The sequence below is a fragment of the Vombatus ursinus genome, unplaced genomic scaffold (genome assembly GCF_900497805.2).
Source record: "Vombatus ursinus unplaced genomic scaffold, bare-nosed wombat genome assembly UNPS02008996.1, whole genome shotgun sequence".
Taxonomy (NCBI): Eukaryota; Metazoa; Chordata; class Mammalia; order Diprotodontia; family Vombatidae; genus Vombatus; species Vombatus ursinus.
In genome coordinates, this window is record NW_020948774.1 from 12,034,364 (window position 1) to 12,047,185 (window position 12,822).

Sequence of the window (12,822 nt, forward strand, 5' to 3'; positions counted from 1 at the left end):
TATAGGTGAAGAGTTCATAAACAATTACTGGCCACCCCAACTTTAAGTCTCATCTTTTACTGGAAGCCTTCCCCAATTTCTCTTACTCCTAATGTCTTCACTCTGCAATTATTTCTTTTTTTATCTTGTATATAGATTGCTTTGTATTTATTTGTTTGCATGTTGTCTCCTTCATCGAATTGTAAGCTCTATGAGAGTAGGAACCATCTTTTATATTTTTTAATAACAATGTAGTGCCTGCTCCATAGGAGACAATTAATAAATGTTTAGTGTTTGGTTGATTTATAAAAACAAGGGATAGAAAGGATGACAGAAGATAAAATGCACAGTTTCAATTACATAAAATTAAAAAGATTTTTTTCACAAAGAAAATCACTATAACAAGTAATTAGGGAAAAATTTGACAGCAAATTTCTCTGATAAAGATATGATTTCCAAGATATATCAGGAACTGATTCAAATTTGTAATAACAAGAGCCATGATCAGTTGGTAAATGGTCAAATAGTTCTTATGTTTTCTCTAATAGGTAATCATGTAGGCATCTCCAAATCAACAGATGTTTTTGCCTTTGATGAGGACAGCAGCAATGATGAACTCTCTCCAGAACAGACACGAAGTGAAGACTCACAGGGTTCTAATAGTTTCCCACCTGACACAAAAGCCACACAGGCCTCTTCATCTGCCCCATCAGAAACAACTCAGGTAAATAAACAAAATCCAAGTTCCTAAATCTGTGGTACTTTCTATACCATAAGGAAAAATACTCCAGAATCTCTCTCAGCTGAAAAAAGTTTATCAAAAAATTCATTTTAGGTTCCTTTGACATTTCTCTTGATGTGATTTAAAACAACTAATTTTCCTCATATATTTCACAGACCAGTTTGATGGCAATAAAAGACCCCACAAAACCTTGAGTCTATCATATTTATAAAGCACTTAAAAGTTAACAACTTTCAAGTGGAAATATTATTCCTATTATGCAGATGAAGAAAGCTAATAACAAGGAAAATTTAGGTCACTTGTCCATGGTTAGCAGTATGGATTCAAACCCAGGAGCACTCTTTCTATTACTCTACCTCCTTCTTCCTAGAAAAAAATGTAATGCTTTTTGTCCTACTTCCGTAAGGGAGACCAGAGAAGAGAAAGTCATAGAGAAGTATAGGGGTGAAGCTGTCATAGTTACATGAAAGGGCTAGTGTGTGGAAAGATGTTGTATTATAGTGAGTAATAATGGATCCTCTTTGCATCCTTCAAGGCACCCTCGTTTCTCCTGGGCTTCTCTAATGGGCTGGTTGCAACACCTGTCCTGGAATTCTGGGCTTCAAAGTCCCCTTAGCCTCAGCTTCCACCTCCAGGACTTACTCCCTGAAGTTAGAACTAAAGAAGACAAATGAAACAAGGTCAAAACTTCAGGCCCATTTCTTGGAGCCATGAGGCCTAAAAGGAAGGGAAGGGAATCCTCAGGCCCTTCCCTGCAACTTAATGCATGGTATCCTTGCTATGACTGAATGAGTCCTTCAAACTTAAACTAGACAGGAAATAGAGAGTAACTGTTCTTCAATTAGATGGATTTAAAGATGCAGTCAGGTTCAAATATGGCGGCCAGTGGAAAGAAGCTCCTTCCATCCACATTGTAGGCCATCAAGAATGTCCACACACTTACACTAGTTTTTCTGTCTCAGAAGCAAGTTTTCTGCAATTTTCACGAGAGGCCCTTCATCTTAGGGGATCTGGGCATAGGTCAAATCCATGTTAAATAATTGTAAAGTGGGGCAGCTAGGTGGTGCAGTGGATAGAGCTCCAGCCTTGGAGTCAGGAGGACCTGAGTTCAAATCTGGCCTCAGACACTTGACACTAGCTGTGTGATCCTGGGCAAGTCACTTAACCTCAATTGCCTCACCAAAAAGCAAAAATAATAATAATAATTGTGAAGTATCATTATATAATAATAAAACCACTCAATTTTGAGTAAGAAAAATGGTTTCAAATCTTAATTCTGGCATTGCTTTTGTGACCCAAGACAAGTCATTTCAGCTCTTAGGACCTCAGTTTGATTTTGTTTTACAGATGAAAAAAACCTTAAGTCCCAAATGATTGAGGAATTAGGGGCTAAGGGACATTGAAGGAGGAAGAAGAGAAAGAGGAGAGGGAGATAGAGGAGACGGAGGAGGAGGATGGGAAAGGGAGAAGGAGGAAGAGAAGAGGAAGAAGGAGGAATAAAAGGAGGAGGAAAAGAAGTTAATAATAACAACAACCTATGCTCTCTGTTATTATTTTCTACTGAGGAGAGAAGAGAAGGCTGCAATGACCAAGCTTCACTCAGAGAATCTACAATTCAATCTTCATTCAGATAATGAAATATACCCCTCTCGTAGAGGGGTGTTAGACTATAGGTACAAAATGAGACTTCTGTTATGAAAACAGTGAGAACATACTCTTCTTTTTCTTATGATATTCTGCTGAGAAAGAAGAAAATAGGAGCCTGTAAATGATCAATTTTAAAATGATCAATTTTAACCCCATTGATATTTCTTTGCATGCCCCTAGTTGTTAGGTAGAGATGGAGAAGTGTCCTTCAAGGGAGCAGAAACAGAGTGCTTTTGCCAACTTTAGGGTAAAGAATGTTGCATTTTCCTAAAACAGCAGGCAGCACTTAGCTGAAAAGCATCAGCTAAATCTGAAACTAGAAGTGATGAATACTATAGCTGTTTTTGATAAGTTAAATCCAAGCAAGCAGAGGAACAACTTGAAAGAAGAGAATCAAAGAAGTTACCCAGCATCTTGACTAGTTCAGTTAAGATAACATATCCAGTGAGATATTTGTTGAGTTCATTGCAAATCAACTTAGTTCAGCCTAGAAGCTTCAAAGCAGAAGTCTCATTCATCAAGGAATTTTATGGATGGTTACTAAGGCAGAAAGAGGACACAGGAGTTTATAATTCTAGTATTGTTCAGCTAGTCAATGAGCATTTATTAAACACTGTGTTCCAGGTATTGTGCTAAGCACTGAGCATAGAGAGTCTCAAGGAGTTCATTCTAATGGGAGAAACAATGTGAAAAAGTATATATAAGCCAAATATATTGGGGGTTTTCCTGATTAGATGGGCTTTCCTCATTCCTATTCTTCTCCGACAGGTTTCTGTGTGTGCCCATTCATGTTTTTCTTTGCCAGTTTTCTGTGTGTGCCTACTTTTCACCACAGATACTAAATATATTTTTGTAAGAGTATAATACAAGTTTATATGTGGACTAAAATGTATTTGTTGTTTCTGTATTTGCTTTATATAAGTAACTGTGACAATGATTATCATTATCTTACTTTTTTGTTAAGACCTAATGTAACATCATTGAGAGTAGCTGGTTTTGTATAAATAAAAGAATGCCATTGGTTACTCCAGAGATACCATAGTGATCAGGAGGAGTGTATTCCTCCACAACAGGGTTAGCCCTAGGACCCTAAGAGAATTTGAGGGTAGCCACATGGTAGTAGTCCCTCTCTGGAGGCCTAGTGCTGCCAATGTAAACACAGGCTAAGTTGATCAAGTCAAACCAGAGAATAAGTAGGGGATCCACACTAAAGGCACTGCATGCATGAGTTACACAAAAATAAAATGGATGTAGCTAGAATAATTGGGGGGGGAAAGCTAATAGAAGGAATCTCTGTATTAAACACCTCTGATAAAAGTATAACTAACATACTGCTGATGGAGATATGAATTGGTCTAGTTACTTTGGAAAACAAAGGAATTATGTAAAAACAATGTAAAATTCATCATCCCAACTACTGTGTCTACTGGATCAATACACCATAGAAATAATTGACAGCAAAAAAGTTCCATTTGGTTTATCTATATACATATATGTGTGTGTGCACGTATATGTACATGCACACACACACATATATGTATATATGGTGTCCCGAGAGATTTAGTATAATTTAAGCTTTAATGTATGTATTTAATATATGCTTATGACAGTACTATTTTTAATACCAAAAAATGGGAACAACCTTTTTCCAACAAGTGGGTAATAGTTGTTATCCATTTTATAATGTTGTATAAGACTATAATAGCATATTACTAACCTTAAGGAATAATGAATATTATTTAGATTATATTTCAAAAATTCAAAAAATATGGGAAAATTTGAATGTGCTAAAGCAGAACAAAGGAAACATCTAAAAGAAAATTGTATACAGTGACAACCCCATGTAAGTGAAGACAAGATTAAATGAAATCACAATTTGAATCAAGTACAAGAATGTATTTGACTTGTAAATATATGGCACTAACTTATTAAAATTAAAGCAAACATGAAAAATAACTAAGCAAAAAATAACCTTTAAGGTGTAAGTATACACACTATGAGTCACAATCACACTTTTTGTACTATTTTACTTAACTTTTTATCCATTTAAAAGCTAGACATTAATCAGGATTTATAATACTACATATATGTGCTATTTCCTTTATTTCTTGATTATGTACTCAAAGAGAAAACAGAACCAATTTTTCCACATAACACAAAATACCACCATTCTCATGGGAGCAGCTACCAGAATTACAGACATAATACCTAGGGGCAAACTCAAACTTAACAACAGCTAATATTAAAGTATAAGGGAAATCTGAGCCAAATATCTTGTTTCCATGACTAACCACTTTTGTTCATTCACCAAAAGAAATAAGATATTACCTATCTCCAGAAATCTCTAGGGACACCTGTTCTGCTTACTTCTATTTGAGTAAGCATTTTCTCGCTGTTGAAAAGAGAATAACTTCCTGCAAACCCAAAGTTACCAACAAATTAATGAATGAATATTAAATGATTTAAGGAATCATAATAAGGGTAAAGGAAGGGGATAAGAAGGAATGTGAATATCAGGATATATTCAGTCTACCCAAAGTGAGACATCTTCATGATTTGATAGATGGAAGGAGTACTTAGATATGAGGTGAAGATCAGAATCCTTCAGTCCTGCGACATAGAGAAGTAATGACAAGAGACAAAAGTTCTTTCAAACCACCTGTGGGAAATTCTAAGGAGCCCCCAGTGTCATCCTCTCTATTCCAGAGGGTGTCCAGAAGGATGGAAAAGTGGAAGGATTTTTCTTTGCCCCTCATTACACTATAAACCATTTCATTAAGGTATTGGTTATTTAGAATAAGAAGGCTAATTTGTAGGAAGTGCATCCAAAGCATGCAGAATCAGGCAAAAACATTAAAACAAATATATCAGAACAGCTCATTTCTACTACTCAGCTGTAAGCTACAAACCAGCCCTACCAGCTACATACAGACAGTCACACATGCACAAATACATGTAAACAAACATATGCCTCCATTCTTCTAATACCACGTTTCCTCTAATTAGTGTTTTCCCCTTCTCCTATCCTCCAGATTCAGTGTCTCCAATTCTCTTTATATCCATTTGAGTACAACAGCTTTTCAGGCAGACTGCCTAATTCAAACCCTTTAGGGGAAAAATATGAGAAGTAGGATTAGATTACCAGAATTGGAAGTAGGAGCTATGTTTTAACAATTATGTCATCATATTTCTTCCTCCCCACTGATAAAATTAAATTTTATTTCAGGATCATACTTCTGGCTCTGAAAATGATAGAAATGAACCAGTATCACACTTCATCAATCAATCAGACAACATGAAGCAGGTGAATGGCCCATTGAGCCCACCCATCCCTCTGCCTGCTGTGGTAAAGGTACAGAAATACACATAACAGCTAAATCCAGGCTCACCACCTACCTGTTGGGTCACATTCAGCCCACAGGGTAAAATACTAAAGTTCTGAGCTCAGTTCTCTGAATCATGTCTGAGTTCATGAGGGATATTGTAGCTAGGAGTACTATCAAAGAGATTCATATGGGAGTTTGACTAGATATATTCTGTGGTCTTTCTAAGAGTCTATGATTCTGAGACAAATTTCCCCCATGCCCAAAATTAGCCCATTGAGTAACACCCTAGATTAGTGTGTTTTGTAGATTTAACTCTGTCTAAAGAGAATGTACAGCATAGTTGGAAAGTAAACTGTAGGTGCATGTGAACTTGCTATCAATACAACTGATTCTCCATCACTGCAGATAGCTGGGGTCATCTTGGGATAAGGGTAATTAAGGTGAGAGTAGCTATGTTCAGTCCATCAATAAATTTTTATTGGACATCTACTATATTTGGGAAACTATTCTAGGTACTGTTTTGTGGAGTGGGAAGGTCAGAATAAAGAGAAATATCAGACAAGATCCTTGTCCCCAAGGAGACAGGAGATTTCAATTTTTTCAAGATTAGAATATAAAAGGGGAAATAAAATAACACAAAAAGATAAGTTACAACAATAATTGTTGCCTCACAACCATCAAGCTGCAATGAAAATGCATGATTTTATATTTTCTAAAAATGAAAATCAATCCTTTCTAGTAACAATTTCCATTGGTCCTGAGATTGTATGTATTCACAAGGAAAGTGTTCAGGAAAATACAGGTATCATATTATCTATTAAATCTAGAAAAAGTGTATTATTGGATATGGGGGTTAGCAAAACTATGGGATGGCAAAGTAACAGTGTTAACTGTATCCAGTAAAGTGATTATCATGGCTAGTTTATAAAAATACACAAATTATTTTGAATTTAACTAACTTGCTAAATGCTAATGAGTGATACAGATAGTACAAGGAGAAGAAAAGATCACTGTTACGTAGGGTAGTCAAGGAAGACTTCAATAAAATTCAGTGTTCCTCCAATCAAAAAGTCTGAACAATTGGTGAGGAGAGGGAAAAGGGAGGTATTAACTGCTGTTCTTCCACTTTGGTGCTGTTTATAGATAACATTTAAAAAAACAAAAACAAGGAGACCTAGAAGCTCTGGGCTGGTATTGGAGGCTAGTCTATCATACTGTAGGTACTGAGTTCTGTGGGTGTGAACCTGGGAAGGAAAAAGAACAAGAGAACCAGATGGCAGAGCTGTAGCACTCTTAGTGTATGGTATTCCTAGCTGTCTTTCAGTAGGAAAACTAGTGCGTTTTCTAGGTATATTTCTCCATGATGCATATGTCCCTATAGAGATTGTCACTATCTTGACACAAATCTAATTCATGAATTCAGTTGCCACAAATAGTTAAATAACTTTTAAAAATTATGAACTTAATCATCAACAAAAACAATAAACATGAATCTTAACCCACAAATCCTTAGCCTTTGAAAAGGAAGAATCAAATTAATTAAGAAATGACAAAAAGCAAAGAAAATGTTTTTGTTCTGTGGCCCCTTCCATATCCACTGAGTTCCATCAATTGCGGACTTATTTTCATCTTTCTCTTGTCTTCTATTCTCTCCTCTTCTCTCTTTACCTTTCTTCTCTCTCCATTCTCCTTTTCTCTCCTTTTTCCATTCTCCTTTCTTTTTCCTTTCCTTTTCCTCCTTTCCTTTCATGAATATGTATATAGTTTTGATAGTGCTGATTTTGCTATGCATTACTATGTAAAAATCTTTGCACCTTTCCTTAGGTGTTCCGTATTTATCATTTTGTGGCACCACAATATTCCAATATATTAATATGCCATATTAACCTCTCTGAGTCTCTGACAACTCTCTTAAGTTTGTAAATTATAAAAATGTCATGATCTACATAGGTAAAGAAAATTACCACACTGTTAAAATCACAGGTTTTCAACATGATGTGCAAGAATTTGTTCAATTCTAATTAAACTATACTTTAATTGCTAGATGCTTTACTACCTGTGTTAGCCTTGCTGGATCCCAGTTTCCTCATCTGTAAAATAGAGGGATTGGACTAGATGGCCTCCAACTTCTCATCCAGCTCCAGATCTGTAATCCTATAATCTATGTTCCACATCTAGGTCACTTCTAGTTTATCTTTTTTTGTCATTACCAGTAGGTGGAGCCATAATGCATAAAGGGCTGGGCCTGGAGTCAGGAAGACTCATCTTCCTGAGTTCAAATCTGACTTTTTTTGCTGTGTGACTTAACCCTGGCTAAGTCATTTAACCATATTTGCCTCAGTTTCTTCATCTGTAAAATGAGCTGGAGAAGAAAATAGCAAACCACTCCAGTATCTTTGCCAAGAAAACCCCAAGCAGACTCACAAAGAGTAAGACTGAAATAACTTAACAACAAAGTGGCTATGAATATTTTTTGTAAAGATAAATCCTTTTACTGACCTTGTCACTCCCTTGCTCCTCTAATTCTAATACGTTACATTTCTTATCTAATTCTTGTACTAATTTGGGGCTTACCTTAGTATATGGTGTGAGATGTTGCTCTATACAAAAATTCTACCAGACTACTTTCCAGCTTTTCCAGCAGTTGACAAATAATGAGTCCAAACCTGAGGAATTGAATTCTTTGGGTTTATCAAACATTATTTTCCTATGTTTCTTTGCTTCTGTATGTTGTAAGCCTAATCTATTTCACTGACTGACTTCTCTGTTTTTAAAGCAGTACCAAAAGTTTTGATAATTACTGCTTTATTATTGTTTTAATTAATTTTAGTTGATTTTTTTAGACTCTCTAGATAGACTATTAAATTGTCTGAGAAAAAAGCGATAGCTTTTTCACCTCTGTTCCTATATTTATTTCATTGATTTCTTTTTCTCATATTCTCAAAGCTAGCACTTCTAGAATTGTGTCTAATAATAATAATAATGCTTTACTTCTGATTTTATTGGAAAAGACTAAAGCTATCCTTTGCAAAAAAAATAATTGTATTCATTTATTTTACATGTATTTATAATATATTCTTCCCACTCTCTCCCCAATTGAACAAAAAGAAAGAAAGAAAGAAAGAAAGAAAGAAAGAAAGAAAGAAAGAAAAAAATCTATAAAATAATTTTTGGTAGTTTGGTGTGACACTGAATAAGTTAATTTAGGTAGAATTGTTATTTTTATTTATTAGCTCCACCTAACCATGAGCAACTGATGTTTTTCCAATTATTTATATTTGACTTTATTTGTGTAAAAAGTGTTTTGTAATTGTGTTCATAGAGTTCCTGGGTTTATTTAGGCAGGTAGACTCCTAAATACTTTATAATGTCTACAGTAACTTTAAATGGAATTTCTCTTTCTATCTCTTGCTGTTGGGCTTTGTTGATAATATGTAGAAATGCCTATGATTTATGTGGGTTTATTTTATATCATACAACTTTGCTAAAGTTGTTTATTATTTCAAGCAGTTTTTTACTTGATTCTCTAGGATTCTCTAAGTATATCATCATATCCTCTGCAAAGAGTGATAGCTTTTTTTCTTCTTTGCCTATTCTAATACCTTTAATTTCTTTTTCTTCTCTTATTGCTAAAGCTAACATTTCTAGTACTATATTGAACAACAGTGGTAATAATGGACATCCTAGTTTCAACCCTCGTCTTATTGGAAATGCTTCTAGCTTATCCCTATTCATTTCATCATTTCTTATGGAACAATAATATTCCATTACATTCATATACCATGATTCATTTAGCCTTCTTCAAAAGGAGGACATCTTATTAGTTTACAATTTTTAATTAATATAAAAGGATCTGATATATATGTATATCTATATATACATAAATATATAAATACATATTTGTACATATAAGTCCTTTCCTCTTTCTTTGATTTCTTTCGGGAATATAGGCACATATATAATATCTATCACTATATAAATATATATGTGCATATATGAATATATTCTATATGTGTGTGTATATATATATATATATATATGTTGAATAGTAGTGGTATAGCTGGGTCAAAGAGTACATAAAATTTAGTAAATTTTGGAGCATATTTCCAAAATTCATGGTTCTACCAAAAGCATACTAGTGTACTTGTTTTCCTGCAGCCCTACCAATAATTGTTATTTTTTTGGTAGTCTTTGGCAGTCAGATAAATATGAGATAAAACCTCAAAATTCATTTAATTTTTTATTGTTTTTGAGTCATTTTGGTTGTTTCTGACTCTTTGTGACTCATTTGGGGTTTTCTTTGCAAAGATCTTGGAGTGGTTTGCCATTTTCTTTTCCAGCTCATTTTGCAGATTAGGAACTGATGCAAACAGGGTTAAGTGACTTGCCCAAGGTCACACAGCTAGTAAATATCTGAGGCCAGATTTGAAATGTATTTATTTATTTTACATGTATTTATGTCTCTAGGGCCAATGCTCTATTTTATACAGTTTTTGATAGTTTGGATTTCTTCCTTTGAAAAATGCCTGCTCATATCCTTTTACTATTTATCTATTTTAGAATGGCTCTTAGTAATAATTAGAAGAGTCTTTGGTAATAGTTAGAATAGTTCTTAAGTAATAATTTCAATCTGTTTCTTATAATATTATGATACTGAGAGACCCATGTTCTTCCCCCTTTTATGATTATTACTCTTGAGATTCTTAAGCTTTTGTTCCTCCTCATGAATTTCATTATTATTTTTTCTCTCTAAAATATTCCTTTTGTAGATTGATTGGCACAACACTGAATAATCAAGTTAATTTAGGCAGTTATTTCCATTTTTATTTTATTGGCTGATCCTATCTATGAGCAATTAATGTTTCTCAAATTATTTAGGTCTGGCTTTATTTCTGCAAAAAGTGTTTTATGCTTGGATTTATATGGTTCCTAAGTATGTCTTAATAGATACACTCCTAAATATTTTATATTTTCTGTATTTTGAATGGAATTTCTCTTCCCAGTGGGTTATGTTTATAACATGCCAAAATGCTAAAGATTTATATGAATTTGTATTATATATTTGAGCATTGCTGGATTTGTTGTTTCTATTAATTTTTGATTGGTTCTTTACAGTTTTCTCAAATAAATCATATTATTTGCAAAAAGTGCTCATTTTGTTTTCTCTTTGCCCATGCTTATTTCCTCAACATCTTTTCCTTGTCTTGTAGCTACAACTAGCATTTTTAGATTAACCAGCATTGTGATTGTGGGTATCTTTGCTATTACAGGCAGATAGGTGGTTCAAAGGATAGAGCAGTGGTCTTGGAGTCAAGAAGACAACATTTAATATGTCCATGGATAAGTTACTTAGTTGCTGTCTGACTCAGTTTCCTCAACTATAAAATGACAATAATAATAGTACCTACCTCCCAGGTTGTTTTGAAAATCAAATGAAGTATTTGTAAACCTCTTAGCATGGTGTCTGGCACATAGTGGGTACTCAATAAAGCTGGTTTCCATCTTTTCTTGGAAGGCCCTCTAACTTTTCTCAATTACATAAGTTTGTCTTAGATTTAGATGGAATTTATTTTATTAGATTTATTTGCTATATTATGGGGAAGCGAGGTGACGCAGTGGATAGAGCACTGGGCCAAATGTCTTCCCAAGTTCAGATCTGACCTCAGATACTTACTAGCTGTAACCATGTTTGCTTCAGTTTCCTCTTGTGTTAAATGAGCTGGAGAAGGAAATGGCAAACCACTTCAGTATCTTGAAAACCCCAAATGGGGTCAGGAAGAGTTGGACATGAGTGAAACAACCAAAACAACAACATATGCTATATTAAGTAAATTTTTCATTCATATGTTTTCTAGAGTTTTAAAAAAAAGTTTTAAAATTTTTATTTTTATTTTTATTTCATGGAATAAAACAAGCATTTTCACAACATAGTACAATAAAAAAGATGATTGCAACAGTAAACCTACTAGGTACAACTTGCTATTTCTTTCAAATACGCAACAAAATCATGATGTAAATTTCATCTTTTCCTCCCCCCCAAATGCCTACCATTAGACACAAATAGGCGTATATATGTATAAATATATATATATAATTATTAAATACATATTTCTATTTATCAGTTATTTCTCTGGATTCAGGTATCACCTTTCTTCCTATGTCCTTTATAGTTAATTTAGGTATTTATAATAGTCAAAAGAACTTATTTGCTCAAAATCATTCTTAAAACAGTATTGCCATTACTATATGCAATGTTCTCTTTGTTTTGCTCATTTTGCTCTTCATTATTTTGTGCAAGTCTTTCCATGTTTTTCTAAAATTATTAAGCTCATTATTTCTCACAGTACAGTAGTATTCCATCACAATCATGTAACACAGCTTGTTCAGCCATTCCCTATTTGACAGGCATCCCTACAATTTCCAGTTCTTTACCACCACAGAGAGAGCTGCTATAAACATTTTAGAACATATAGGGTCTTTTCCTTTTTCCCTAATAATCTTTGGAAGTACACCAAATAGTGGTATTGTAGGGTCAAAGGGTATAGGTGGTTTAATAACTCTTTGGCCATAATTCCAGATTGCTTTTCCAGATGGTTGGATCAGCTCACAATTTCACCAACAATGAATTAATGTCCTAATTTTTCCACATCCCCTCCAACATTTGTCACTTTCTACTTCTATCATTTTAGCCAATCTGGTAGTTGTAAAATGATATCTCAAGATTGTTTTAATTTACATTTCTCTAATCAATAATGATTTAGAGCATTTTTTCATTTCTTTGGAAAATTGCGTATTTCCTTTGATCATTTTTAAATTGGGGAAAGACTCATATTCTTTTTTTAAATAGTATCTTATTTTTTCCCACAATTACATATCAAGAAAATGTTTAGCATTCATTTTTATGAGATTTTGAGTTCCAAATTTTTCTCCCTCCCTCCCTCTGCTCCCCTCTTCTGAAAATGGTAAGCAGTTTGATATAGTGTATATATATATGCTATTATGTAAAGTATATTTCCATATTCATCATGGTTGTGGAAGAGGAAACATATCAAAAGAAAAAAACATGAGAAAGAATAAAGCAAGTGAAAAAATATGCTTCAATCTGCATTCATATTTCAGTTCTTTATC

General features: G+C 33.9%; 1 protein-coding gene across 7 annotated transcripts in view; it reads left to right on the top strand.

The window, feature by feature from the left end:
* MYOCD (myocardin) overlaps positions 1-12,822 on the top strand; it is a 177,876-nt gene that overhangs the window by 131,658 nt on the left and 33,396 nt on the right. For all 7 annotated transcript variants that reach the window (XM_027850254.1, XM_027850255.1, XM_027850256.1 and 4 more), the window contains 2 exons: positions 528-703; positions 5,595-5,720. In XM_027850254.1, the coding sequence (XP_027706055.1) occupies positions 528-703; positions 5,595-5,720 (302 nt within the window). The remainder of the gene's footprint in view (positions 1-527; positions 704-5,594; positions 5,721-12,822) is intronic.